We start from the raw sequence: 27949 nt of genomic DNA on the forward strand, positions 1-27949 counted from the left end.
GGCACAAACGTGAATGTCAGATTTGCACAATGGGTCTCTTCTGTTAAAATGATGGCCCCCATCCAAAGGATGCTCGACTAGAAGCCAAGTATGTGGGTCAGTCTTTCTTGTTCATTAGTGCCAATTGCAGTTCTTACTCTTAACAATAATTGTATTATTGAGGCTTAATAACGAAACTTCCCATGCATGTGAGTTTGTTTTCTAAGCCTCAACAATACGAAGAAAGTGAAGAGATGACGCTTTTATTCTTTTATTTTAGTAAGTTTCCAGACTCTTTTCTGCAGTACCTTAAGGACTGATGGTAGTTGTAGATTTTGAAATGCTTATAATGCATTGCTATTTGTTTTAAATAACGTTCTGGTCATTTACAGTGAACTCTTAGAGTTCTTTACAAAATCATGAGGTTATTAAATAATTACTTTCTTATATTATTATTTGTATAGAAAGTATAAGGTTTGGATGTTGCATATTTTATTAAGGATAAAACCTTAATCATGTTTTGAAACCCCAACGGGATTCAGTATAAACCTACTGGGACATCTACCTTCAGGGGGAAAAACAAGAGAAGTAGGTCAATAAAGTCTCTCAGTGGCTAGTTAGCATTCTAGCATAGTGTTTTCCAAACTTTGTGAGCCGAAGGCTACATCTCTTGACTTGGTTTCTAGCAGATAGTGAATATTATCCCTTCCTTTCATCTGTAGTTTAAAGGAAAGTATCTTCATTTGAAACAAAGCATGGGAAATATGATTTCTATGCCAAAACATCGTCACTACAGCAAAAATTATCAATTAGGTCATTTATATCCCTGGTTTCCCTGAAAATGAAGAATACATATTTTTCATTCCTAAGAGAAATATATATACTCTAAATAGGAGAAAAGCTCAGTATGCACTTAGCTCTCAACATGTGTATTTATAATTCACTACCATTTACTCCTATCGTTTTCTCCATGAAATGTGCTTCGATATGCGTGGCCTGATGTTTGTCCTAAAGCCCTGGGCCATATGTATCTGTGTTGTTTACAGAATCCAAAGGCCTGGAACGCGATGGTACTCAAAAATATAGCTGCCTCGGGGAAGTTCTCCAGTGACCGGACAATTAAGGAGTATGCCAAGGACATCTGGAACATGGAGCCTTCAGATATAAAGATTTCCCTATCCAATGAACCTAGCAATGGGGTGTACAAGGCCAATGGAAAGTAAGTTGTAAAGTGTCCCTAAAAAAAAAAAAAAAAATAGTTTCTTATTGGACTTGAACCTTTTTGCAACATTCTTTGATTTTTATTTTGTTTTGTTAGCTAACGATCCAGTTAAGTATCTCTGGGGATTGGGCAGGGAGAGTGTATAACTGTATTAGAGCTAAAAATAAAGTATGAATTTCCAGAGCTACCTGAGTGTCAAAAGGTATTATTTTATAACAAATTGAGTAGCATTCGAGGACCTTCCCCTAGAAAAATGCGTGGAACTTTTTAATGCCATTTAAATAAACTAAAACTCAAATTATTTGACTACATCGGAGCACCTTTCTTACACGGCTACCCAAGTCCAAACAAAGACTACACCTGCTTCACAGATAGCCCAGGGTGTTCGGTAACTGCACATTTTTATATGGGATCCAGTTTTTACCAAATTCTGGTTCTCCACAGTGATGTTTGAGCATGCTCCATGAACTCAATGACAGCATTCCATTCCACCCAGCATCCATGCTTTGTAGCTGGCAGGTGCCTGGTAGACTTTGGCTCATCCAAGCCTCCCGGTACAGTTTTATACAAGAAGTACACATCACAGGTGCTGTTTGGAACAAGTCTTCAAGGGAGGTTTCTGCTGCTCTCCGACCTCACGCCCACTGCTGGCTCAGGAACTCTCTGCAGAAAGAGGACCTAGATCAGATCACCTGCTTCCCCCACCTCGAGGCCCACGTAAGCCAGATCAGCCCTAATTGCCTGTAGGGGAGAAAAATCACATTTAGCAAAGCTACTCTTACCTCACGGTTTTTAACAGGGTGGGGCTCCTACAAAGCAGGTTGTGTTGGAAGCCAGGAGGAAAGATCACCATCTTGACCCTGTCTTTGTTCCTGTATGCATTGTGCGCAATTTCATAGAGCTGCAAGGGCACAGAAAAACAGACTTAAGGCTGACCATCAGGACTGTTGTTTATCTAGGCTGGTTTTCTTTCTTTTTTCCTTCCTTCCTTCCTTCCTTCCTTCCTTCCTTCCTTCCTCCCTTCCTTCCTTTCTTTCCTTCTTTTGTTGTTGTTTACTTTTTTAAATTTTTTTTACATATGTGTCCTTATTTCCCCATTACTCCCCACCTCCCACTCATGCCCCACCCCTCTACTGTCTGTGTCCATTGATTAGACTCATATGCATGCACACAAGTCCCTTGGTTGATCTCTCCCCCTTATTCCCACTGACCCCCATCTTCCCTGAGGTTTGACGTTCTGATCGACGTTTCTCAGTCTCTGTGTATGTTCTTGTTCATCAGTCTATGCCATTCATTATTTTCCACAAATGAGTGAGATCATGTGATATTTATCTTTCTCTGCCTGGCTTATTTCACTTAGCTAGGCTGATTTTCTTACAGCGGTACAGAAACAGCCAGCTTGAGGAGTTAGTCTCATTAGGTCAGAGACATGAAGACTCTCCACATTCCCAACTGGCTGCCTCTACAACTAAAGGACTGAAAGCTGCATGACTGACTAGTAGAGAATGCCGATAGGACCTCCTTCCACTGTCCATACCTCCCTGTGAGGAGACAAGGAATTGTAATGAATGCACTTTGGTTAAAAGGAAAGAAATTGCCTCCCCATTTTTAGAGCCACTACAGGAAAGAGACATGTCCCTATAGTATCCTGGGTCCCCACAACACTTCCAGGTTCACAGACCCCAAATGAGGAGTCAGGGTCCACCACAAATGCTCCTTGGAGCGATTAGCGTGGATGCGTACTGTATACACCAGGCAGCATGGTTATTATGGGTGTAGAGAATCCCTTAGAATGTCAGAGACCCTCCTTTGGGCTCTCATCAAAGTTGGACTAGAAGAGAAGATGGTGAAATAAGAACAATATGTCTCAGTCAGGACTCAGTTCACAGTTACCTGTTTTCCAATCTCCAAAGGCACTGTTCTGTCATCCTCGCCATGAAGGATGAGGATGGGGGAAGACAGGAATTTTACACTAGGAACAGGTAGAAGAAAAGCATTCAGTTCAAGAATTACCGCTAGGACTTCTCCTCCTCCTCCAAGTTAAAGCTTTACCAAAACATGAGGATTGCCCAAATACAGGAATTCTCTTTCCTTCCCTCCCAGGCATAACAACTTCATATATAACAAACTTCACACAGTAACTTATTTTTCTTTTGGGTAATAGTCTCTTTCTCCTATGTACTCATGTAGTTTAATTAGGTATCTAATTAATTTAATCTACTTCCATGTGATTTTCTTTTAAAATAATAAAGAACACTGAAGTATTAAATTTGTAGAAAATTAGAAAAACCTTATCTTTTTCCTTACTCCACCTAATATCATAATACTTGGAATATTATAATTAAAAGAGCCCTGCCCTAACCGGTTTGGCTCAGTGGATAGAGCGTCAGCATGCAGACTCAAGGGTCCCAGGTTCAATTCCAGTCAAGGGCATATACCTTGGTTGCGGGCACATCCCCAATGGGGGGTGTGCAAGAGGCAGCTGATTGATGTTTCTCTCTCGTGGATGTTTCTAACTTTCTATCCCTCTCCCTTCCTCCCTGTAAAAAATCAATAAAATATATTTTAAATAAATAAATGAGCCCTGGCCAATATGGCTCAGTCGTTGAGTATCATCCCATGCACCAATAGGTCACCTGCTTGATTCCCAGTCAAGGCACATACCCACGTTGCAAGTTTGATCCCCATTCAGGGTGCATACATTGAGACGATTGATGTTTCTCTCTCTCTCTCCCTCTCTCTTCCCCTCTCTCTCTTTTAAAAAAAAATCAATAAAAACTTTAAAAAATAAAAATAAAAGACTCTAAAACTAAAGAACCCAAAATAACAAGAACTACCACAGGGCAAAATAGAAATCCTTGTGACAGTTTCTTTACTTTTCCCTATAAATGTTCAGGATGAACATCTAATTAATGGGTTTGATTAGCTTCCTGGTCAACTTCCTACTCTGGAGGAAGCCTTTCAAAAAGGCTGTGGCATGAAGAATGTTCGTTCTTGACTGCAATGACATTCTCAAACAACACTTCCCTCCCCCACCCCATTCTGATACCGTCCATCCATGCCAGTGAACTGCTGTTACTCCTGAGCATGTTATATCCCTCAAGTGTGTTGAAATATAAAAATATTGATAACAACTACATATTTGCAGGTGCTCAAATTCTCCAACTATGAGAGGGAAACTTGCCATGTTCTTTTCATTGGATTTGCTGTCAGGTTACTAGGCTGAATAGTAGATAGATTTTAGTTATGTGCGGAATAAGGCCTAAAGTCAGGAATCCCTAAATCTACAGCTCCCTTTATGACTTCAGAGAAAATATTGAATCTGTAAAGTCATCAAAGAAGTCATAAGGAAAATGCCAAATACTAAAAACTTGTAGATACAGCACTCTAAATCCTATGCCCACCTGCAAATTCTCATCTAGTCTTTCAGATTCTCATCTACCCATCCAGTAAGTCACATGATCGTCACAACCCACCCCCACCACCGGAATCGTACACGCAGAGTAATAGAACAATGGACATTTTTAATCATTAGCTTACTTTTCATCATTAGGGAAGACTATTTTGTCTTTTCTCAGAGCATCCATAAGTGTTTGTAAAAATCCTGGAAGTTTCTCGTAAATCTGTTTTTTTAAAGGGAAAAAAACAATTAAAACTTTGCCTGCAGCTATATAATTTGTTGTAGTTTTCCACCATGAATGATGATACTATAGAGAGTAACTTTCTAAATATAATAAACTTGAAAAAAAAAAAGCAAAATTTTTATGATTGTAAAAGTAATTCATATCTTTGTAGGGAATTTGGAAAATACAAAAGGAAACTGAAGAAACAAATCACACATAATCCCACCATCCACAGACCCTCACTGACTGTCCTTTCTTTAAAATACAAACAGCACTATTAACTTATTTCTTCATATTCTGAAAGAAGCAGTGATATTCATAATCTAAAAATTGCTTCTACAGTGAATATAACTAACTGGTTTAGTTGGGGAACAGAATATTCTGATTAGTCAAAAAACCCTGTTGAAAGTAACAATACATATAACTAGTTTTAAAGGATCTGAATGTTACAAACTGTTGAATTAATATTGCAGTTGTTTTAAAAGGCATGTTAGGTTTTAAAATGACCACCAACTCCAAATATAACAATTACATTCTAAACATACTGAATTTCCTTTTTAATGGCAAATTCCAGTGACTTAAATTCTAGTAATCAGGGGTCTTCAAACTACGGCCCGCGGGCCACATGCGGCCCGCAGAGGAGTCTGATCCGGCCTGCCAGGTTTTTTGGGCAGTGAGCGCAGCTGAGGTGTTACAGTAGGAATTAGTAGTTCATATAGTCCGGCCCTCCAGCTCTCTGAGGGACCGTGATCTGGCCCCCACTTTAAAAAGTTTGAGGACCCCTGTATCTAGTTAAGTCGGCTTTATTGTATTTTGATGAGGTCACTAGGTAAATTATATGCCTAAAAGCATTCATTTCAACTAAAAACAAGGAAGGGACAAAAACCCTTCCTCACCAACTTCAATTCTACCCCCAAACTATACCCCGAACACATTCATTTCTCTCCATTCCCTGTCACCCATCCTAACCCACCTTTCCTCTCTTGCTTGAATTACACCAACAACTGCGAGTGACCCTCTGCTTCCACCCTCTCCCCGCTGTAGTCCATTTCCCCTGGGGAAAGCAGTGATGGCTTTAACAAGGTGCCAGTCACATCCTGTCACTCTTTTGCTTCACACCCTCCAAAGGCACTTGGATTTCACCCAGTGTCACTTCGGCCTTCGAGGCCTGCCACGATCCCACGATCCGGTTGCTGCCTCCATCTCCAGCCTCATCCGTCACTACGCCCTCCCTCTCCAGGTCAGGCCCAGCTGCCTTCTGTTCCTGGAACAGCCTCGATCCCACCCCAGGGCCCTTTTCCTTGCTTTTCTCTCAGTCCGAGTCCTCCACATTTCCCCGTGAAAGCTGGCTCCTTGTCTTGCAAGTCTCAGCTCAGATGATATTTTCAGAGCAGTTTTCGCTAACAACTACGGAACCTTGACCTCCCACCACCCAGCCATTCCCTGTCACATACATTATAACTTTCACGGCACTTCTCTCTAGTGAAAATCCTCGTGTTGTGGACTAGTACTAGTACTTGTCTTCTGTCTCTCAAAGTATGTAAACATCATAGGAGGATGGACCACAGCTTTCTTATTCTCTGTGGTACTTCCAGAACCTACAAAATGTCCTGGTACCTATTAAATATTTGTAACACATGGAATGAGTCTATTATGTAAATATCCCTGGCGTACACTTTAAGCTATCATCAGTGCTTTTCATCTTCCTGTGAGTGAGTGAATTTCACTCAGATTTTATTCCTTAGAAGAGAGGGGAGTGGGAAGGGGGTTGTAATAAAATAGGATGTTGCCTAGGGAAGCAAATGGGAACAGAATTGCTAGGCTGTGGCCAGTAAATATGAACTTCAGCTTCACGATTTCAAAAAGAAAAGAATTATGTTCACCATAGAAGCCATTTTTAGATTATACATATCACTGCTCCTTTAGGAGTACAGAGAAATTAGAGTTAGCTGCTATCGAATGTAACTTGTTGTAGTCTCCCTCAATGAACTATAGTAACAGAGAATAGTAACTTTCTAAATATAATAAACTTAAAAAAAAACAAAAACCTTTTTCTGGTTTTAAAAAGTAAGTCATGACATTGGGTAAACTGTCAGGAACTTGGGTAAATTGTGGGGAATTGGTTAGGAAATGGGTACAGATCTGCAGTGAAGACAGATGTCGGCTGCCGGCATTGGCCTCAGGAACCTCCGTGGTTTGGTGGGGTCTGTCTGGCCGGCGTTTTTTGCCTGGTCCCAGAGCAAGTGATTTGCATTCAGGTACAGTCTGCAGATCCCAACACTGCCTCTCCTTCCCTTTCTCCCTTTGCCAGCCTTTCACCCACACTAAGGGCAAGATTTCTTGTTTTGTTTTCTTTTTCTTTGTCTTCTGATTCCACCACCCCTGGAATCAGGACTCCTCAGAGGGAAAGTCAATAAGAGAAGCCCTTCAGCAATTCATCTCAAATTCCAAAGGAGAGAGAAGAAAGCTGGCCCAAGCCAATAATCTGCTTTGTTGTTCCTCACTCCTCCCAGCACAGGTGCCCTTTGAGACTCAGAGGTCATAGCACCCCCTCCAGCCCAGAGCACAGCCTGGGCTCCTAATTGGGTCTCCCTGCCTCCTCTCTGTTCTGGGATACACCAGATAAATATTCTTAAAATGCCAGATACATGAAAGGATAAGCTCACATAAAAGATATACAATTACATTATTAAGTGTATATTCCTAAAAATATAACCTAAAAAAAAAAAACTAAAGCAAAAATTGACAGAACTAAAACAGAAATAAACAACTCCAAAATAATGGTGAGATATTTTAATATTCTTCCTTGAGCAACTGATAAAACAAATAGTCAAAAAAATCAGTAAGGATATAGAAGAATCAAATAACATGATTAACAGTCTAACTGACACATTAGAACAGCATACCCAAAATAACAGACCACATTCTTTTCAAACATATGGAACATTTACCAAAATTGACCCTTTGTTGGGACATAAAACAACTCTGAGCAGATTTCAATCGCTAAAATCATACAGAGTGTACAGGATTAGCCAAAAATAGGTTTGCCATTGTTGGTATGGAAAAATAATACAATAATTAACTTAATTTTGGGAAATTGACAAGTATATTCCAAATATATGTGGAAATGCAAAAGGTCAAAAATGGTCTTGAATAAGACCAAAGCTGAAGAAGTTCACTAGATATCAAGACATATTATAAAGCTATAGTCATTAAGAGATTCTAGTATTCATATGAGCATGGACAATAGACATGGGAGAGATGTGAGAATCTCCAACAGACCTATGAATATATGTAGAGAGAGATACTGGTATATACAGACATTGGCACCGCAGTGATGGGTAAGGTCCATTTAGTGAATGGCAGTGAGCCAACTGGAAAGCTCTAAGAATTTATACATCCTACATATGCAAAAATACATACCTGGGATATGGCTCTAAATGTAAAAGGTAAAACAATTTCAAGAAGACAGCACAGAAGAGTATCTTTATAACTTTAAGCAGAGTTTTATTAAACAGGACTCAAAAAGTATTAACCATTAGAAAATGTTGGTAAACTGGTTCACATCGAAATATAGGAATATCTCTTCATTATGAGATACCACTGAGGGAGTAAAAAAGCAAAACAAATATTTGTTTAAAAGCAAAAAATAGAATATATTGGAAAAACAAATAATTTTAATGACTTACCCTATGAAGAACTTCTACAAATGAAAAGACTACTCAATTTGAAAATGAGCAAAAGACATGAACAAGTATGTCACAAGAGATGATATCTAAGTGGCTAATAAACATATGGGAAAATGCCTGGCTCCATTAGTCATCCAATGCAAATTAAAACCACAATGAGATGGCAGTATGAGGGCAAGGATATGATGCAATTGAACTCTCTTGTATGGTAAGTGGAGAGTAAAATGGCAAAGTCACCTTGAAAAACTGCTTGGCACTCTAACTACTAAAGCTGAACTTATGCATACCTTATTATTCTGCAGTTCCACTCCCAATGCATACTCCATTGAAATATGTACACAAGTTTAGAGAATACATGTTCAAGAATACTTATAACAATGATGTTATTAACTATCCCAAATAAAAAGCAACTCAGATGTCTACAGACCATAGATTAGATCAATAAATTGTACTATATTTATACACTAATATACTACATAACAATGAAAATGATCAAATTACAGCTATACTTCATGGATAAAATCCTACTAATACAATATATGTTGGGTGAAAAAATAGAATACATCCTATATAATTCTAAAATGTAGAGTTTAAAAACAAACAATGCTATACTGCTTAGAGATGCACACATAGGTGGTAACACTATAAAGAAAAAAATATGTGGCTGTCACTCATAGAACTGAAAATGATGGATGTGATTACCATAAAGTTCAGGCTAAGGATTACAGCTAAAATTATTAGATTAAAAAGTAACGTACAGATGAGTCTTCTGGTGATGCTAATTTCTTGATTTGCATGTTGGTTAATTTTTTTATTGTTATAGAGAAGAAGGGAGAGAGAGAGGAAAAAAACATCAATGTGAGAGAGAAACATCAGTCTGGTGCCTCCTCAATGTGCCCCCACTGGGATGGAACTGGAAACCTGGGCACATGTCCTGATGGGGGATCGACGATGCTCCAACCAGCTGAGCCGCCCCAGCTAGGGCAAGGTTGGTTACATTTTGACTTAGGTGTTCAGTTTATATTTGCTATATCCTGTATTTTCTCTATTACGTTAACTTTCAAAATTATAAAATTTTAAAAAAGAAGCAAAAGTGGAAAGACTGTACTGTATCTGAATTGCAAAATACCAAAAGTTCTTGTTTATTAGTAATTACTTGGAGTAATATAATAGATGATCAAGTAATGGTTATCTTAAAATGAATATTCAGTCATCTAGAACCAATTGAAAATGTTGTATTTATTAAATCTTAAGTTACTCAGCATTCAGTATTTTAGATTGTAGAGCAAGCATGTCCAACTCACGGCCCATATATATTTTTGCAGCCCAGCCAATACAATGCTATGTAAGAAACATTTTAATAAAAAATTTGTAACTTTATTTTTACAATATCCTGTTATACATAATTATTAATAACAAACTACAATGTTCATTAATTATTTATTACTATAATCATGTTGCATTCATTTCCCTTATGCGCAGGTGCACCATTTCTCCTCACTAATACTAGCAGCGAATATTTTAGCAGCTGATTGCCACATCATTAGACTTGGACTGACATTTGGTGTGTACAACAATAAATATTTCACTTTCGGCAAACAAGAATAATAGGTTTATTTGCATTACGCTTACTAATTTCTGCAGTTATTCAGTATCTGATAAGTTAATGTTCAAGAAAAAAATATTAATTTTTATTAAAATGTTCTATTATTTTACATTAAGGATTACTCATTTATTTTAGCCCTTTGTATTCAGCATGTCTCTATCTAAATAAATTCCGTTTCTATGAAATTGAAGCTTTTGTTTTTTTGCAGCTCATATAAACTTAAACCTTGTTTATATGGCCTGTGTTAGCCTTTGAGTTTGACATGCTTGTTATAGAGGCGATTCCTGTATTGAGTTGAAGTTTAGACATTTTCAAGATTCTGTGATTCTGTGAAATAGCTGTCACAGAAGTAATGCACTGCCTTTCTCTGAAACAGTTAAGCAAATTCCAGGATGTTGTAAGAGGGTTTATTGTACAAAAGATTCCAAAAGTAGACAGCTGGAGAAAAGTGCACTACATTGCCTTCCAACATTAGACAACAATCTAAATTGTGTGGTCATGTATTCCTTTTAAGAATCTCTCTCTCTCTCTCTCTCTCTCTCTCTCTCTCTCTCTCTCTCTCTCTCTCTCTCTCTCTCTCTCTCTTCCTCTCCCTCCCTCCCTCTCTCTCCCCACTTCTCTTCCTCCCTTTCACTCATTTGCTAACATTTATATGGATGTATGACTATACGCAATTGAGCATTGGGCTTGAAATAAAATTATAAAATTTGGATAAACTTGTTGCCCAATTCCTTATAACTTATCTTCTTGGAAAGACTGTCTCCTCTACATGGGATACTGTATAAAATCATTCATCAGCTTCCTTGGATGCTCTAGAGGCTGTCTTCTCATCAAATTATGAATAATAAATAGGTAAATAATAAATAGATAAAACTAACTTGTTTATTAAAAATTATAAAAGATAAAACTTTGGCTTTTAATAAGCTACTCAATCTATTAGAAGAAAATAAAAGGACTACCAACTCCAAAAGCCAGGATTCATGCTCTTCTTTAATTACAACTGGCTAATAACCTATCTCAAGTTAGAATAACTTAGAGGCATATAAAACTAATTAAGAAAAAGAATGTGGTTAAGAAACATAAATGTGTGGAAATACTTTGACATCTTGTGAAGATGAATAAGAGACTCACCTTTAACAAGGGATAATTGATACTTGCAGTCCACATGTTGGTAAATGGAGCTTCCAGAATAATAGCATCAACTGGGGATCCTTGAAAATATAAAAAAGAAATAACTCCCCTAGCATATTTAAATATCACCTTCCCTAAATAAGGGATACTAAAGGTCTTGTACATCATTTGTGAAACTTATTAATAATGCAAATTCCTGGACCCCACTCCAGACTTACTGAATCAGAAGTCAGAATCTTAAGGGGGGTGAGGGGTGGGGGGGGGGGTGAGAATGTGCATTTCTAACAAGCTCCCCCACCCACCAACCAAGAGATTTCCCTGCACATGGTAGTTGCAAACCAGCACCTTCCTCTAAAACAAAACCAGATCATCAAGCCTTGGGTAATTTCAGAAAGCAAAGTACTACGGGAAGGAAAACTGTTCTGAGGTTCACTGTTAAGAATGTGCCAGAGGCTGATTAGGTTGTTTTGGCCAACACTTTCTCTGAGAACAATTAGAAAATGTGTGTCAGAGGAGATGTGCATGTGTATGTGTGTGTTTGAAGGCACCTGAGGGCTGCTAAATCAGTGAGATTTTGTAAAGCCAAGACCAAAAGCAAATCTCAAGAACAGTCAGAGAAAAAAGCATTTTCTTCAAAGGAGCAACAGTAAGACTGGCAGCTGAATTCCTAATAAAACAGTGAAACCCTGAACAACGTGTTGGAATAAAATTATTGCCAACCTAGAATTCTATGCCCAGTGAAAATATCCTTAAAGAATGAAAATGCAATAAAGACATCTTCAGACCAAAACTGAGAGAATTCATCACCAATAGACAGGCAGAACAAAAATCCCAGGTATAAACAGAAAAATGCTGAAACTAATAAAGAGCAAAGAAAAGTAAATCTAAATATTGGCTTTTATAATGTAAGAAGAATAATGTTTTATGGAGTGTGTACAGAGTAAATTAAAATACATGATAGCAAGAGTTCATAAGCTGAGGAAATGGATGGAACCAGAGTGTTCCAAGGTCACTGCATTATCCAGGAAGTGAAGTATTCATGTATGTGAGAATTTAGTTCAGATACTATAACAGAGTCAACACTGTGAAGGAAGTGACAGGGAGCTATGAGAGCTTAGAGGAGCATTGAAATAATGCTTAGTTTATTTACATATGTAATTAAGATTGTGAATAGCAGGTGACTTGTTTTAAAATGTTTACGTAACTCCACCTGACCTGTATTGCCAAGTAAAGTTTAAGATGTGATGCAAGCGATTACAAGCTTTTAATGTTGTCAAAGTCACCTTGTCCTATTCCCAGAGATTCCAGTCATGAAAATAGATCCAGGAAACCTGTGTTTAAAAAAAAAAAAAAAAAAAAAAAAAAAAAAAAAAAAAAAGCATCCCCAGGAGATTCTGATACAGGCAGTTCTCAGGACACTTTTAGAAATGCTGACATAAATATTATGTAAGAAGGGCTGCAGGGAGCGAGCCCTGCCTGTTATTCCATACGCATTATTTTCCTCTCCTGTGACCCAAATGGCTCCATAATAACAGTGATTATCACTTCACAATGAGGGCTCTTTCAAAGGTAATTTTAAGTCTCTCCTTGGTATTTATTTTTTAATTTCATCATCTTGAAAAACAACTATTGTTTTTTTTTGTTAAATGGAGAGAAAAATGAACGTTTGCTGCATGACCAGAAACTGCCTAAAGTTGGGGTGCTTTAGTGTCTCCATGTTGGAAGTGTGCCCAGTAGTCTCTTGACTCTTTTCAGTTCCCCATCTCCAGCCAGGAAATTATACCACGAATCATTGGATAGTACCTTTCTCTTCCAGGACTCTTGCGGCATTCGTTACAACTCTGGAAAGCAATGAAAATTAGGGCATATGTGAAGCCGTGACTTAAAGGTCAAGTAAATGATACAAAATGGGACACCCAGCCGGAGCATCTGATGGAAGCTCTGGAAGCTCTGGATAGAAAATGCACATAGACACAGCATTTTGCACAGGGTTTCCAGGGGTCCCCTGACTCTAAATTAAGAACGCTTTTCCTTAAAACTCTCAAGGAGAGCTCTGCAATGGGCTTCAGAGTCACAGGTTACTGTAGGGCTCCCGTGTTTTACAAACAGACACACCGAGAGGGCAAGGTTTCCAGCCACATGTGGGAAGTGAGAGAAGCAGAGAGTCTCTGTCGCCACTGGTGGTCCGTGAGGTCCGAAAGGTTGGCGACCACTGCCCTAGCACCGTGGTTGGCAAACTGCGGCTCGCGAGCCACATGCAGCTCTTTGGCCCCTTCAGTGTGGCTCTTCCACAGAATACCACGGCCTGGGTAAGTCTATTTTGAAGAAGTGGCATTAGAAGTTTAAGTTTAAAAAATTTGACTCTCAAAAGAATTTTCAATCGTTGTACTGTTGATATTTGGCTCTGTTGAGTAATGAGTTTGCCGACCATTGGGTTAAGGCATTGGTCCTTTCAGGGCTCACTCCTGCCTGGAGACCCAAGGACCCCCCGCCCCATGGACCCATCGGCAGACCCCACTTACCCTGTACCCAGAGAGTGGCCCCAGAGGCACACGGGGGTGGAGCCACTTCTTGCCTTGGTCCACTTATAAACACAAATAGCGTCCGCAGTCAGTCCCTCCTCTGTGGGCTTACCCGTAGAGTCCCCGAACCCTGGCAGCAAGAAAAGGCAAACACAGTATCACCGCCTCCAAAGTGGGAATCACGGAAAGCCTCCTGCTTCTGGAAAAATCTGTGCACTGATCTTAGCACATACCTCTGTAGTCAACAGACAAGACGTGAAAGCCACCATCGCTCAGCACCTAGATGACAAAGGAGCCGTTATCTTCCATTAGAAGACGCAGACAGAAAAGGTTTGGCATTTCCATAACCCTCGTGACACTTTAATAAATAAGTAGGGAAAAGATTTATTTTTGAAATCTGGTGTTTTCCTTCAATCTTGAGATGGCCAGACTCAATGGGAAGTAAGGAGCGCAGTGTGGCAGTCTGGGTCCGACAGCCTGGGTCCCAGTGTGGCTCTGCCACTTGCTAGCTCCGTGACCTTGGGGCACTTGCCAGCTCTGTGACTCTGGGCAAGCCAGTTAACATTTAAATATACCAATATTATTCTGAAAAGTGAAAAACAATAGTAGCTGCCTTTAGGATTGTTGGAAGATTACATGAGATGACATATTAAAATAACTTGGTACATAGTAAATGTCCTTTTTAAGAATTCCCTTGAGAATAAGAACTCTATACAGAATTGTAGTAGAGGCAATCAAATAAGGGGGAGATCGTTATATTGAATACTAGAGGCCTGATGCACGAAAATTCATGCAAAAGAAGGCTTTCCTTCTCCCGGCTGCCGGCTCCAGCTTCCCTCCAACACCCAGGATCCAGGCTTCCCTCCTCCGGCCACCAGCAGGCACCTGGGACCTGGGTGGCTTCCCTCCAGAAGGTCATCTGGTCTAATTAGCATATTACCCTTTTTATTATTATAGATAAATAGATAAAGAGTTAATATCAATCAAAGATAAAGAGATGGTTGGACGATATCAAACTACTGCCAAACCCTATGTAGACAAACGAGGAAAGAATATGAAAACATAACTTTGAATTACAAAGATAGACAGAAAAAAGGACAAAGTTTACTGTACAGACACTTTTAAAACTAAATTCTCACAGTAGTCCCATAAGGTCGGTATTCTCCCCATGTAACAGATACAGAAACTGAGCCGTGGAGAGTTTAGATAATCTGTTCGTATTTGGTCACCCAAATGTCTACAGGCAGAACCAAGATTCACACCTGGGCCTGCCTGTGTCCAAATACCGTGCCTCCTCTCCCGCGGCTGTGGGTGGATGTGGGTGGCTGAAACTCATTATGAACTTTTACATACAAACAGAACTGATAGCCCTAGCTGGTTTGGCTCAGTGGACAGAGCATCAGCCTGTGGACTGAAGGGTTCCGGGTTTGATTCTGGTCAAAGGTACATGCCTGGGTTGCTGGACTAATCCCCAGTAGGGGGCATGCAGGAGGCAGCCAGTCAATAATTCTCTCTCATCACTGATGTTTCTATCTCTCTCTCTCCCTCTTCTTTCTTCTCTGAAATCAATAAAAATATATTTTAAAAAATAGAACTGATAATGAGAAAATAAATGTAACCTTTTAATACCTATTTAAACTATTGATACATCCATTCAAAAAAAAAAAAGTTATCTAAGAAGCAGGGCAGTTAAGCATCCAGGGAAATAGAAATATTCGTGTGTTATTTGTGACACTGTAAATTGAAGGACCATTTGACAATCCAACTCAAGAATAACAACAGCAACAGAATCTAAGAATTTATCTCTAGGGGGAAAAAAAAATCCCAAAGAAGAATAAACTTAATGCTTAAAGTTTTCTGTAGCAATTTCATTTCGAAGTCACCACCTATCCAAATAAGTAAATGAAGAGCCCAGGCGGCGCGGTCAGGCTGGGAGATGAGGACTGTGGCTGTGGTATCCAGAATCCGCTCCGGGGAAGAAGTGCCATCATACCTTCCCACCCACCCCTGCTGCCACGGGGATGACTACACCTGACTACACCGCCAACTCTTCCTTCTGTGCACACAAGGGATCTCCCAGCTCTGCCAAGAGTGGGAGGGACACATCAGCTTCACCACCATCCCCTGTGGGAAGTGCAAAGAGAGGGGTGCAGGGTGGAGAGCAGACTTAAACACTAATGGGCATCACCACCCCAGGCAAAACTGTATCCAGCCCACCACTCCTCCGCCAGAGGCAGCTCTGAGGGGCAGTGGAGAGAGGAGCTTCCTGTCTGAATGGGGGAGGGAGGATGAAGAAGGGGCTGGGGATTCTGGGCCCCACTCTTACTGTTAAATCAAGAAAGAGTGGAGGTGGGAGCTGGCACGTGACAGGCGAGATCAGGTCTTGTGGTCAGTAATTGGACAAGCTGCCTGGTCACCTGCGGCAAAAATTACCCAACTGGCATGTGGGAGAGGATCAACAACCTGCCTGACCGGCTCTGAGTCAGAGGCAGAGACGGTGAGTGCAAAGCCTGCCCGCTCCCTCACACCTGGAAATGCTAGGGGCTGCCCCCGCAAACTGCAGTCCTGGAGCAGGCGAGGACAGTTGAGTGTGGCCACCATCCACGCTGCAAAACCCTTCATGGAGCTGAAGCCAGGGTGAATGACTTAAAAACAGACGCTCTACGTCTTTACCTTGTATCACAGAAACGGTTGTTTCTTGTAGGAGTGACTTTTGCACCTAGTACAGGGTGTCCCCAAAATGTATACACACTTAGAATGATTATTAATTCCAGTGGGTTAAATCGGAAAAGAAAGAAACATCAATTGAGCTATCAGCTCTCAATCCATCCCCCAGCCTCAGAAAGGCAAACAAATATGTCATCAACTCCATCTGCTAATGAAGGCAATGCATTCGTGAAAGCGCTTTGGGACTCAGAGATAGTCACGTCTATTTTGATCCCCCATGGTCAAGGCTGGAAGAAAAGTCCACTCACTCATGGGACTTTGGGCCGCAGACACCAAACCCACTCTGGGGAGCTCTCAGTCGATAACCTTGCCGAAGCTGAGGAAGATCCACAGCCCTAGCCCAGAAAAGAATACATGGAGACATGGAGACATAAAATGGGTGCCTCGGGGCCCCTTCAGACATACCTTTACTAGATTAAGCCTGTGACGAGCTGCCCTGTAGAAAAGGTTAAAAGAAAAAAAAAAGAGAGAGAGAGAGAACAAGATTTAGGAACTGGGAAGACAAATTCAGTAAAAGTCGCTATCATGCTGCTGCCATTTGATCTCACACCTTTCTTCTTCGGGTCAGAGAAATAAATAACAAGGAGAAAGGAGAACAGATGTGTCAGAGAATGATTGATGGCCCCGCTGCTGCCCAGCTCCTCTGCATGAATGCCGGGTGCCAGATCTCCACTCCTTGTCATAGCATTTGATGACTAAGCATGAAACCCATCTCCTCGCACTCCTGCACAGCAAACCTTATTTCTAACACTTTCAGAAGCTAACGGGAAGGAAGTCCCAGAAAGTGGCTTCTTAGAACATAGGATGATTCGCTGCTCTAAGATCTGTCTGGTCCCCATCCACCCAGCCACCAAGTGTCCGATGAAGCAAAGGATACTATCAGGTTCTCCCTCCTCCCAACTGGAGTTATGACATTACTGGCATCTGTCACAGAGACATCCCCAAGACACTGAACCACCAATCAGCGCCTGCCAAAGTGTCCTGGAGCCCACCCCTTCCTGTTCTGCCCTGGGTCCAACCCTCTCCTGTTCTCCCCTTAAAAAGACCCCCAGACCAGCCACGTGCTGCTGATCCATGTCCAGGCGGCAGCCCGGCTGGGTCCCCTGTCCCCTCCCCACTCCTTCAATTCTGATTTCTCTACCTCCGTAATGAGTCCCGCTCATTACTGGGGAATAAACTTTACTTCAAAACGTCTTGGTGGTCAGTTTCCTGCGCCTCAAACCTTACAGATACTCACGTCCCTGGTTCAAGAAACATTGGTTTCTAGAATAACTATATCATACGTGAATGAAGCAGAAGGCAACAATAACTCAAAAGGCAGAGACTTCTTTAACATTTTGTCTCAGAGCCAAGTTTTATAAACCTTTGAACATGTGGTTGAAGCTCTGGACCCATTTCCCAGAGGGTAAAAGGTATTTACTTACACTTCAAATTTTATGTACAGTTTTGGGAGGGGGTTCATGGCCCTTCTAGGGCTTTTATGGATCCCAAATCTAGAACCACTGTTTCCATCAAGGTCCCCCATAACCTCCGTTTGGCCCCCTTTCAGCTCAGGACTACTGACGCATGTTGAGACTTGTGGGCAGGGGCCAGGAGGAAGCTGGGACTGACCCCTGAGCTAGTGAATCTGTGATGACTGAAGCAATAGCAGAGTCTCCAGCAGGGCAGACAGAAATTGTGATTGGCCGGATCTGCAAGCAGGTGCATTGGGACACATGTGCAAGTCCGCACTATCAGACCTATGTCAAACCATGTTGGAAAACGGTAAATTCTCAGCCAATATCTGTAAATATGATTCTAAAAGGGACACCTAGAGAAAGCCCTTGAACAATGGCAAGTCTTGAGAAAGCCATCATCTGAAGGAAAAAGACAGTGAGAAAAAGAGACTTAGGCAAGGGAGCCAAGGGACAGATGCCAGGCCTTGTCACTTAGTTTGAAGTGTCCCTCCGGAGACAGAGCCAGGTCAGCGGGTCTGTGAGGCACACTGCCCTCCCCCATGCTGAGGTGGCCAGTCACCACTGATAAGCATCACCCACCACAATTCCAGGCCCACTGATTGCTCTGGCAGCACATCAAAGGAGAGCCAGGCTTCTGGGAGGTGGTCTTTGTCACAAAGCAAGGCTGGGACCACAGAGAGGAAGCTGGGGCATCAATATCCTGGGCTAGAATTCAGTACCTATGGTCAGAATTCCAGGTGATCACTGGAAGTCCATACTGTTGATTAATAGGATTTGTGCTAAATAAAAGGGTCTTCATGTATTTCTGTGAAAAGACCACTGATGTGGAAATTGCTCTTCCTACCCCCATATGTCATGCCTATTCCCTTTCCAATCATCCATGGGGTCAATCCATCAGACACTCAGGGAATAAAGGAACCACTGCATTCCTAGAAAACTAATATCTAAACCTTATAAATTAGTATCCCTCTCAGTTAAGGATCAGCATTATTCTAAATATGGATTTTGTTTTTAAATAGAAGCCTACTGCTAGAACAGCATCAAATTTCATCAAAGGCCGAAACCAGTTTGGCTCAGTGAATAGAAGATCGGTCTGCGGACAGAAAAGTCCCAGGTTCGATTCTGGTCAAGGGCATGTACCTGGGTTGCGGGCACATCCCCAATAGGGGCTGTGCAGGAGGCAGCTGATCCATGTTTCTCTCTCATCGATGTTTCTAGCTCTCTGTCCCTATCTCTTCCTCTCTGTAAAAAAATCAATAAAATATATATTTTTAAAAATTTATCAAAGGAAAAAAAATACACGGAGGCATGCTTAGAGTTGAAAACTGAGCCCTGCCTTTCACTCCCTTACAGAGCTGAAATGCTCTGTCTCTCTGTCTTTAAATGAATGAGTGAATGAGTGAATGAATGAATACCCAAAGCAAAGCCACTGACCTGTGTTCTGCACTGCCATGAAGATAGACAATAATTGGGTTGCCATCATGAAGGGCTGCTTCGTACCAGCAACGATCCTTCCCTTTAGCATCTTCCCCCCGGCAGCTGGGAACTGTGTGCCTGAAGAGCAAGGAAAGTTTTTGACAAACATGGACAGAGAGAAGAGTTCCCCATCCTTGCCAAAGTCTGAAACACTCCTTATCTCAATAAGATAGATAGATAGATAGATAGATAGATAGATAATTTTGCATATATAGATATTTATCTCAGTAGTATATGCACATGCTAGACATTAAATTATAATACTACAAAGAATCCTATAATGAAAACCACCTATTGCTCTACCCCGTCTCCCCCATGCACAGAGACAACCCCTTTTTACCATTTACTGTTTTAGTTCTTCTGACTCCCACACCTAATAATCTTCCAACACTGCAGTTCTTGGGTTCAATCCACCAAAACGCAGTCCATTGAGTGGAAACAAGTAAAAGATAACAGATATTTGTACATGCTATTGTTTTGGCTGAATAGACAAGTTGGTAAGAATTTACAGGGAAATCCGTTTAGGTGAGAAAAAAAGAACTGTCACATGAAACTAAGCTATTTTACTCAATAAACCCAGTGACTTTGTGATATTTTACTAGTAAACACCTGTCTGAGCTTCACTCCCTCAACCTTGTTAAACCAATGAATAAACCCTGAAAATATAAACACTGCCACATGACATGTCATAAGGTGACTTGGAGAACTGACAAGTCCTCAGTCCTCTAAGTCTTTAGAGGCAGAAAGGCTCACAGCAAATCCCAGGCCTCTGCACTGAGAAGACAGGTACCAATTATATATAATTGATTTTTAAATGTATATATATTTAAAAAGAATAAAAACATTGTCAAACTCCAGTATTCTTAACTGAACTGTCCCTGCAGTTTAGGAAGAAGGTATGTGAATATATTGGTTCCTAAACATTCCATGATCACATGATTAAATTTGGGGAGATGAAATATAAATCAGCACTGGAAAATTGGCAGCCAAGAACAGTAGTAGAACCAAACAAAAGAAGATATTGAGATTAGTGTATTTAAAAGGCAATAGAATGTCCATGACTTTGTTTGGCAAACATTTGTTTGTTGCCAGGCACTGTGCTAAGCAATGAACACCCACCAACAGAGTCACCGATGAAAGATATAATCTTGGTCCTGGCCAGGTGGCTTAGTCAGTTGGAGCGTCATCACATACACCAAAAGGTTGCTGGTTTGATCCCCAGTCGGGGTGCATATGGGAGGCAACCAATAAATGTTTCTCTCATGCATCAATGTTTCTCTCCGTCTCAAAATCAATAAAAAACATATACTCAGGTGAGGATTTAAAAAAAAAGACATAGTCTTATAAGGGAAGACAAACACAGATAATCACACAAACATTTCTTAAATTACAGTGGGAATCAATGCCACAAAGGACAAATACAGGCTGCCAGTAACATATGCCTAGAATGGAGATGAGGAAAAGCTTCCCTGAAAATCACCTAAGACCCAGAGGGTGAGTAGGCAGTTAGTTAGGAAGAAGGCAGGACAGAAGGAGCAGGGCGATAGAATTGTTGCAGACACAGAGTGTGGCTTTGTACGCAAGGAGGCCGGTGGGTCTGCAGCAGAATGGGAAGAGTGGTTGGTGTGGAACACGTCAGGAGGAGGGGCCAGGGCCAGGTCCTCCAAGCCTGGAGAAGGACCCAAAGCAGCACAACACCTAAAAAGTTGTCACATTCCAAAGTAACGTTCCTGGAAAGCTCCCTGAAGCAGGTCAAGTATCAATACAAAGGGAAGGCGCCTGGAGCAGCTCCCGGGTGCCTCCAAGGACACCAACCTCTCCCCCGAAGTAGCCCAGCACTGCTCGCCCCTGCCCTGGTAACACGAACACCAAGTCCATACGCAGCCCAGCGTCCAGGAGGTCACTCACCAGATTCCCAGAATCACCCCAGGCTCAACCTTGATATAGAAGTTCACTGTGTGAGGCATCTTTAACTCCGGCTTCTTTAAGTCCACAAGAAACGGTGCTTTGACTGGAAGGCAGAAATCATTATCATCTCCCAGCATCAAATCCCAGGTGTGTTTGTTTGTTTTTTATCACAATCAAAAAAAAGTAGTTTTGTAGCTAACATGTTTCTCAGTTGCAAGCTACTACGCTAAATTCTTAGCAACTATATTTTACCTCTTTTTTGTTAAATGACATGGTATTTTGTACACATGTGTTCATGATAGTTATGTTTTCATGCTCTAATTTCCCTTATACAGTATTTTGCTACCATAAATTCTATTTTGTCAGTTACTAAGCTACTTACCCCAGCTTTATTCTGACCTATGGTTAGTTGGTCTATCTTTTTTCACTCTTCTATCTTTCTGTGTCATTTTTTTTTTTTGTGTGTGTGTGTGTGTGTGTGTCTGATGAAGATTATTTATCCTTGGAACTTGTTGTTGTTGTTTGTTTTTTTTTAATCCAATCTGAGATTCTAGGTTTTCCATTGATGAACTTGAAATATTTGCAATTATTTTATATTTAATATATTTCAACCTCCTTACTTCATATTTTCCATTTATTGGTGTATGTTTTTCTTTTTTCTTTTTTTTTCTCTTTCATGATTTCCATTTGGACAAAACTACTTTTCTTCTTTTGGTTTAAAAGGAAAACATGCTAGTTTTGTTCCTATGGTAGTTACTCTTAATTAAGCAAAGTATTTTATTTTATAAACTAGGACTAGCTTATAGAAGAATTGGCCAAAAAAAATTCTTTAAAGCTAGATTTTTAAAATAGCACTGGTGAGTGGTAGCTCATAGCAGGGAATTTATTCAATCCTTATCCTTATCTGGAGCTAAAAGCAAAGGAGACCATTTCTCTAAAAAGGTAAGAGGACCTAGAACAGGTAATGAGTGTTCTGCTACTGTCAAGTGTTACTTTTTAAAGAGAAATGTCCAGGATAAGCATACAACACCTAGGGACATGTAGGTGAGAATATTACCCATGGACTAGAAGGATTCTGTAGTGCATTGATTAACATAGCACTCAGTGGAAAAGACATGGGAAAATAGAATCCCACCATCAGCACTTCTCTCTCTCTCTCTCTCTCTCTCTCTCTCTCTCTATATATATATATATATATATATATATATATATATAGACAAGAAGAGGAAGTGAAAAAGAGAATACAGTAGGCAGTAAAACATTCGCAGTAATAGTTGATTTGAAGTCAGGGCTCCTTAATTGGAAAACTACCCACAAAGCCATGGTTTTCTATCTCCAACAGATTGCAAGGGCCTATGCCAAACTCCAAAGCCATTATTAGTAAATTGATTTCAGACCATTTAACTTGAACCACAACTTTATAACTGCCGTGTCTTCTCATTGTCCCACAACTTTAGGGGCAGTGAATTCCTTATTTGGGAAAAATATATAGGCAAATTCATGAAGGGTGCATACTTACAAAAATTAAAATAAATTAGCATGTCCATCAGAGGAGGGAAAATGTGCTCTTTTAATGGTTTACTGGTAAAGCTGTTGTACTGAGTGGCAATTTTTCTTCCGAGTGTTTCACAGCATTGTGGAATAGATCTGCAAGACATCGTGAAACAAACAGGGTATTCAAAAATCAGTCCAGGTTTTGTTCTTTCTCTTAAGGTCCAAATCAAATTTCAGAGACCAACACAAGAAATTACAGATAACTTGACATTTACTAGTAAGTATTCACAGAACTATATGTAATTAGGGCAGATCAAGACCGGGCAGGCACTAAGGAGAAGCAGGTGAGAAAAGCGATAGGGCAGGGCCCCAACCAGCTGTGGGAAAGCCCAAGCATGACAGGACAGGAGCGGAGGGGACACCAGGCTTATGCCCTCACTGCAGTCCCATAGAAGGACCCCAAAGCCATCAGGAACCAGAATTCAATTTAACAGTTGCCCCAGTTTTTAATTATATCGTAATTCAGTGCTGTATGTGTTAGTTATCATTCTTAGGCTAAAGCAGTACGAAAATAATCATCAGATCATCACTCTTCTGACTGGGTCTCAGGAAGAAATGAGCCGATAAGAGAAAAGCCCCACTTCTGATGTGTCATCCCTGCTGAGAGGGACCACGAGGAGCAGAGTGGGGAGAGGGGAGGACCTGGAGGTTGGCTACAACAGGGCTGGGGCCTGCTCAGGGGAGCACACAGTGGGGTCATGCATATTGTTTATCCTACTGTTCCCTGTGTCACAAGCCACCTAAACTGGGAGCCATCAGCAGACAAATTATGATTTGTCCATGACTAATGTCGGTCTCTAGCCACATCTCTCAAGAGAGATGCTTGTCTTTGATCTTTGAGAAACAAGATCAGTGTCAACACCTCCTGTTTCCAGTTTTTGTCCACATCCCTTTCCCTACTGTGAGCAGTCAATGTAAAGACTGCTCCGTGTAAGCAAACCGTGCGGTCAGGGATGTGAAAAAGCACTTTTATAAGTACCGCGCGCTAACCGATTGCGCCACTGGAGCCCCGGAAAAGCACTTTTGATGAATTGTTTCCCCTAGACCAGAGGCAGAGAGAAGATAACTATCGTTACCTGTACTTCCTTCAAATGAGAAGACTGACAAGTTAAGTGACCTGCCCGAGATTACACAACCAGTGAGTGACACAGCCACCTGACCAGGTCTCTCTGACCCCCGAGTTCCGTGATGACCTCCCGTGAGCTGTCACACTCCTGGGAATTCATCTGGCCACCCACGCAAGCAAACATGAGCCCCAGGGGAGAGGCTGGTCTCCGGCAAAACTCAGCTCTTGGAGAAGGCTGATTCCGGACCCTCTTCTCGCATTCCGCACGTTCGCCCCCTCTCAGGGTCCCTTCCTGCTCCCACTTACTCCCCACTTCCTGCACCTATATTCTCAGGAGTATTCTGATACCAAAGTATCAAAGAATGACCTCTAAAAAAGAAAACGTCCCTCCAGTGTTAATAACTTAAAAGCCAGAGCGCTTAGAACGTTTGGGAGAGGCCTGGAAGGAGGAGATAATGATTTTCCGATGGATTTCCAACAACTCCGCAGGGAGTGGAAAAGATAGGTGGGCTAAGGGCAATGAACAGCTCTTCATATACGTCAGACAGAGGCAACTGCCTACCATGAACCCAGCAAGAAAGAAATGAAAATGACAGTTGCATAATATTTTAAAATAGCCTCCACGAAGGTGGTAGAAAGGAGAGGACATTATTGTTCTGAGTTTAAAGATAAGACATCAAAACCTAGAGAAGTCGCTTTGAGCCACAGATCAAGCCAAACCGGGCAGAACTGAACACAATCGGAATTCTGATGCTTCCTCCAGGTCGGCCAGCCCCCCCGCTTTCATTCCCTTGGCTCTCTGAACTCCGGCTACCCCTCCTGTTAGGCTCCGGCCAAGTTATCTTTTGAAATTAGTGGGGTGCTTGGGAGGCCGAGGCAGGAGAGGGAAACTTGTTCCTGTTTTTTAAAGAATAATTCATACCCTTCTCTCCAATAGCTGAAGGCACTTCTGTGGAAAAGAACAGAGTGGCCGGACCCCTTGGCATAGGGACAGCGCTGCTTTTAATGAGGGGATTGTCAGTTTGACTTCCCCCAGATCGGTGGGGATCAAAAGTCACCCGTGGCTGAGAGACCTTATTTGAGCATCAGCCCACTCCCCGCTAACGGGCAGCCACATCAAACAGCCACCTGGATGCTTGTGCTCCTTCGCCTGCCCTTTGATCAGCGGCAGCTGCACCTGCACAGCCTCCCGCAGGAGCCACGGGACCTAACGGGATGCATCTTCCTGGAGAAACCTGGTGGGGCCTGAGCTGCTACCGGGCAAACCATCCATGCTTCGTGCTCAGAGGTGTCTACAAACCAGCTTGGGGATGCCCAAACCTAATTACATTTGGCAAGACAGCTATTCCAAATACTAAGGCATGCTGCATAGCCACCACCATCGGCGCCCATTCATTCGGCCAACACGCACTGATCACCAAGCAGCAAGGTACATCTGCGTCCTCCCTTCTTCTTTCCTCCCTACCAGACCGTCCCCTCCCTTCCCATGCACTCAGCTGTCCCTTCTCTGTCAGAGCCTCTCTAAACTAAGGTGACCAGACATCCCACTTTTGGTGGGACAGCCCTGATTTTTAACAATTTGTCTCGCGTCCCGCGGCGTTTTAAAAATCTTTCCAAAAATCGGGACTTTTTTAAAACGCTGAGGGGCTCGGGACAAATTGTTAAAAATCAGGACTGTCCTGCCAAAACCAGGACGTCTGGCCACCTTACTCTAAACAGATCTTCCTATGGGGACCTTTCTTCTCTTTTCACCCCTCCCACCAATTATAATCGGAGCCTTCATTGTGGTCTGATTGTTTTCTCATCATTAGCCCTGACCTCTCAACTCAAGGCCAGGCTCCAGACAACAAGAACCACGCCGCTTGCAATGCTCCTCTTACATTCCTTTCTGCCCAGCTCAAGGCTGAGCTCGTAAAGATTTGTGGAACAACAGGTAGAAACAGAAAGAAAAGGCGCCCAGCGAGCCTTCATGATGTGAGCTGAGCTCTGGTGACCGGCTCTGAGAAACAAAGCGGCCCGGCATTCTGGATATTGGTCTGGGCCTCAGCCTCTGCCCATGTCAAGTTAGACCAGTAATTTTCACCTCAGACAAAAAATGCGCTGCTAGGACTTTATTCCTTCGGGAAGCATCTCTTGAGACTTATTTTTTTAGTAATTAGTAAAGCACGTCCTAGAGGGTCCCCAATTCCCCATCTCCATTCCAGTCTCAAAAAAAAGCCATTTGGTCTCTAAAAGCATGACCTGCAGTTCTAATTCTCTGCCAAATAAATGTTAACCCGTCAGCCGTCAGCCATCAGCGCTACAGAAAGCTCTAAGGAGAAAGTCAGTAAATGCCAGTTTTCCCAGAACAATGGGCCCTATAGGAAGAGAAGGCCCGTGGATAGGAAGCTTGAAAAGTGCTGTCAGCTGGAATATTCTGACTGGTGTTCAGACCCCACACAAGGGGCAGGGCCTGCACTGCTGGGCCCGGAGCACTGCTCTCTGCTCCCTGCCCTGAGCCACGGGAGGAAGAGAAGACAAGATCCGTGTTTGTCTTTACCGCTTGGACGTCCCAAAGTGAAGTCTCCTTTGTCGATGCGAGTCTTGTGTATTTCATAATGAACAAAACTAAACAAAAACAAAAGTAAACAGCCTGGCCAGCATGGCTCAGCGGCTGAGTGTCCACCTATGAACCAGGAGGCCATGATTTGAGTCCCAGTCAGGGCCACATGCCCGGGTTGCAGGCTTGATCCCCATTATGGGGCGTGCAGGAGGCAGCCGATCGATGATTCTCTCTCATCTTTGATGTTTCTATCTCTCTCTCCCTCTCCCTTCCTCTTTGAAATCAATAACTATATATATATATATATATATATATATATATATATATATTAAGTAAACAAAAATGCCAATAACTTCCCACACCAACAAAACAAAATACCCAAGTTCCTGAGTCCTGGGTCTCCAAGCAATACCTGGCTGCAATGCCAACAAGGCTGGTAATAGATTGCTGGAGGGTTCAGGTGGTTTAAGGCAACTGTTTGAGCCAAGGGTTCCTGGAAGGAGGAAAACAAAAAACGCATCCACACAGACAGTTCAGATTTAAAAGATGCAAGAACATGGCCCAGGTGACGCCAGGTGATGGTTTCACTGTCCTGCTCATCTCCAGCATCGTGGAGGGATGTTTGCTCTTTAAATATTGGCCAGATAGTCCACAGCCAGAGAGCCAGCAGCCCTGCCCCACAGCTTCCACCAGACACACACACACACACCACCTAAAGCGCTGCCACCGAAGCATACCACATGGACTATAATGGTCCAGGCAGATAAGAGAGGGGAAGCTGAGCCATCTTTCTGGTATCTCTATTTCAGAAGCCCAGACGGATAGTTCTTAAAAAATCAAACCCGGAGTCTTGGCCACGGTAGGGGCTGAGGTTGAGGATAAGAGTCATCCCAAGGGCCCCGATCACAGGGCTCTGGGCCTCTGAAGCTCCCCCTCCGCCCGCCAGGGAGCCCAGGTGCCTGCCCTTGGCCCCAAGGAGGGCCTCGCGCTCCCCGCGCCCTCCCTGGCCCTCCCCTTCCCTCCGTGAGCGGCCGGCTGCACTGCGTTCCTCCGGGCGGACAGGTGGCGGCGGCACTCACCGCACGTTCCTCCCGACCATGTCCCACCAGGCGGCCACTGCGTCCCCGCAGTCCTCCTGGTCCACGCAGTCCTCCCCGTCCCCGCGGTCCTCCTGGTCCCCGCAGTTCTCCTCGGCCCCGCGGTCCTCCTGGTCCACGCAGTCCTCCCCGTCCCCGCGCTCCTCCTCGCGCGGCTCCATCGCGCACGGCCGCCACGGGAGCTGCTGCGGGGCGCTCGGCTCCATCGCGCGCCTCGTCGCGAACCGCCACCGCGGGAGCTGCTGCCACCGGACCCAGGGCCGCACCCTCCGCCCCCGCAGGCCCAGCCCAACCCGCCCTCCGGCCCCGCGCAGGCCGCCGGCAGGGCGGCAGCCGCGGGCAAGGGCTGG

General features: G+C 42.6%; 2 protein-coding genes across 3 annotated transcripts in view; one reads left to right on the forward strand and one right to left on the reverse strand.

Annotated features, from left to right (window-relative positions):
* PYGL (glycogen phosphorylase L) overlaps positions 1–1388 on the forward strand; it is a 43178-nt gene extending 41790 nt beyond the window's left edge. Inside the window, exon 20 of the mRNA XM_084886834.1 lies at positions 1026–1388. Coding sequence (XP_084742960.1) covers positions 1026–1202 — 177 coding nt within the window. The 3' untranslated portion in view covers positions 1203–1388. The remainder of the gene's footprint in view (positions 1–1025) is intronic.
* Positions 1270–27949, reverse strand: ABHD12B (abhydrolase domain containing 12B). 2 transcript variants are annotated; one of them, XM_084887760.1, is made up of 13 exons: positions 27582–27949; positions 22860–22987; positions 21341–21443; positions 19391–19510; positions 16905–16935; positions 14006–14051; positions 13773–13902; positions 13054–13091; positions 11251–11330; positions 4742–4824; positions 3095–3173; positions 1984–2102; positions 1270–1864 (listed from the first exon to the last, which is right to left on the reverse strand). In XM_084887760.1, the coding sequence occupies exons 1-13, from the start codon at positions 27803–27805 to the stop codon at positions 1837–1839; spliced, it is 1209 nt and encodes a 402-aa protein (XP_084743886.1). In that variant the 5' UTR covers positions 27806–27949; the 3' UTR covers positions 1270–1836. The 2 variants fall into 2 exon arrangements, with proteins under 2 accessions (XP_084743886.1, XP_084743887.1); XM_084887761.1 differs by lacking the exons at positions 21341–21443; positions 22860–22987.

Source organism: Pipistrellus hanaki, assembly GCF_964339955.1.
Source record: "Pipistrellus hanaki genome assembly, chromosome: 1".
Classification (NCBI taxonomy): Eukaryota; Metazoa; Chordata; class Mammalia; order Chiroptera; family Vespertilionidae; genus Pipistrellus; species Pipistrellus hanaki.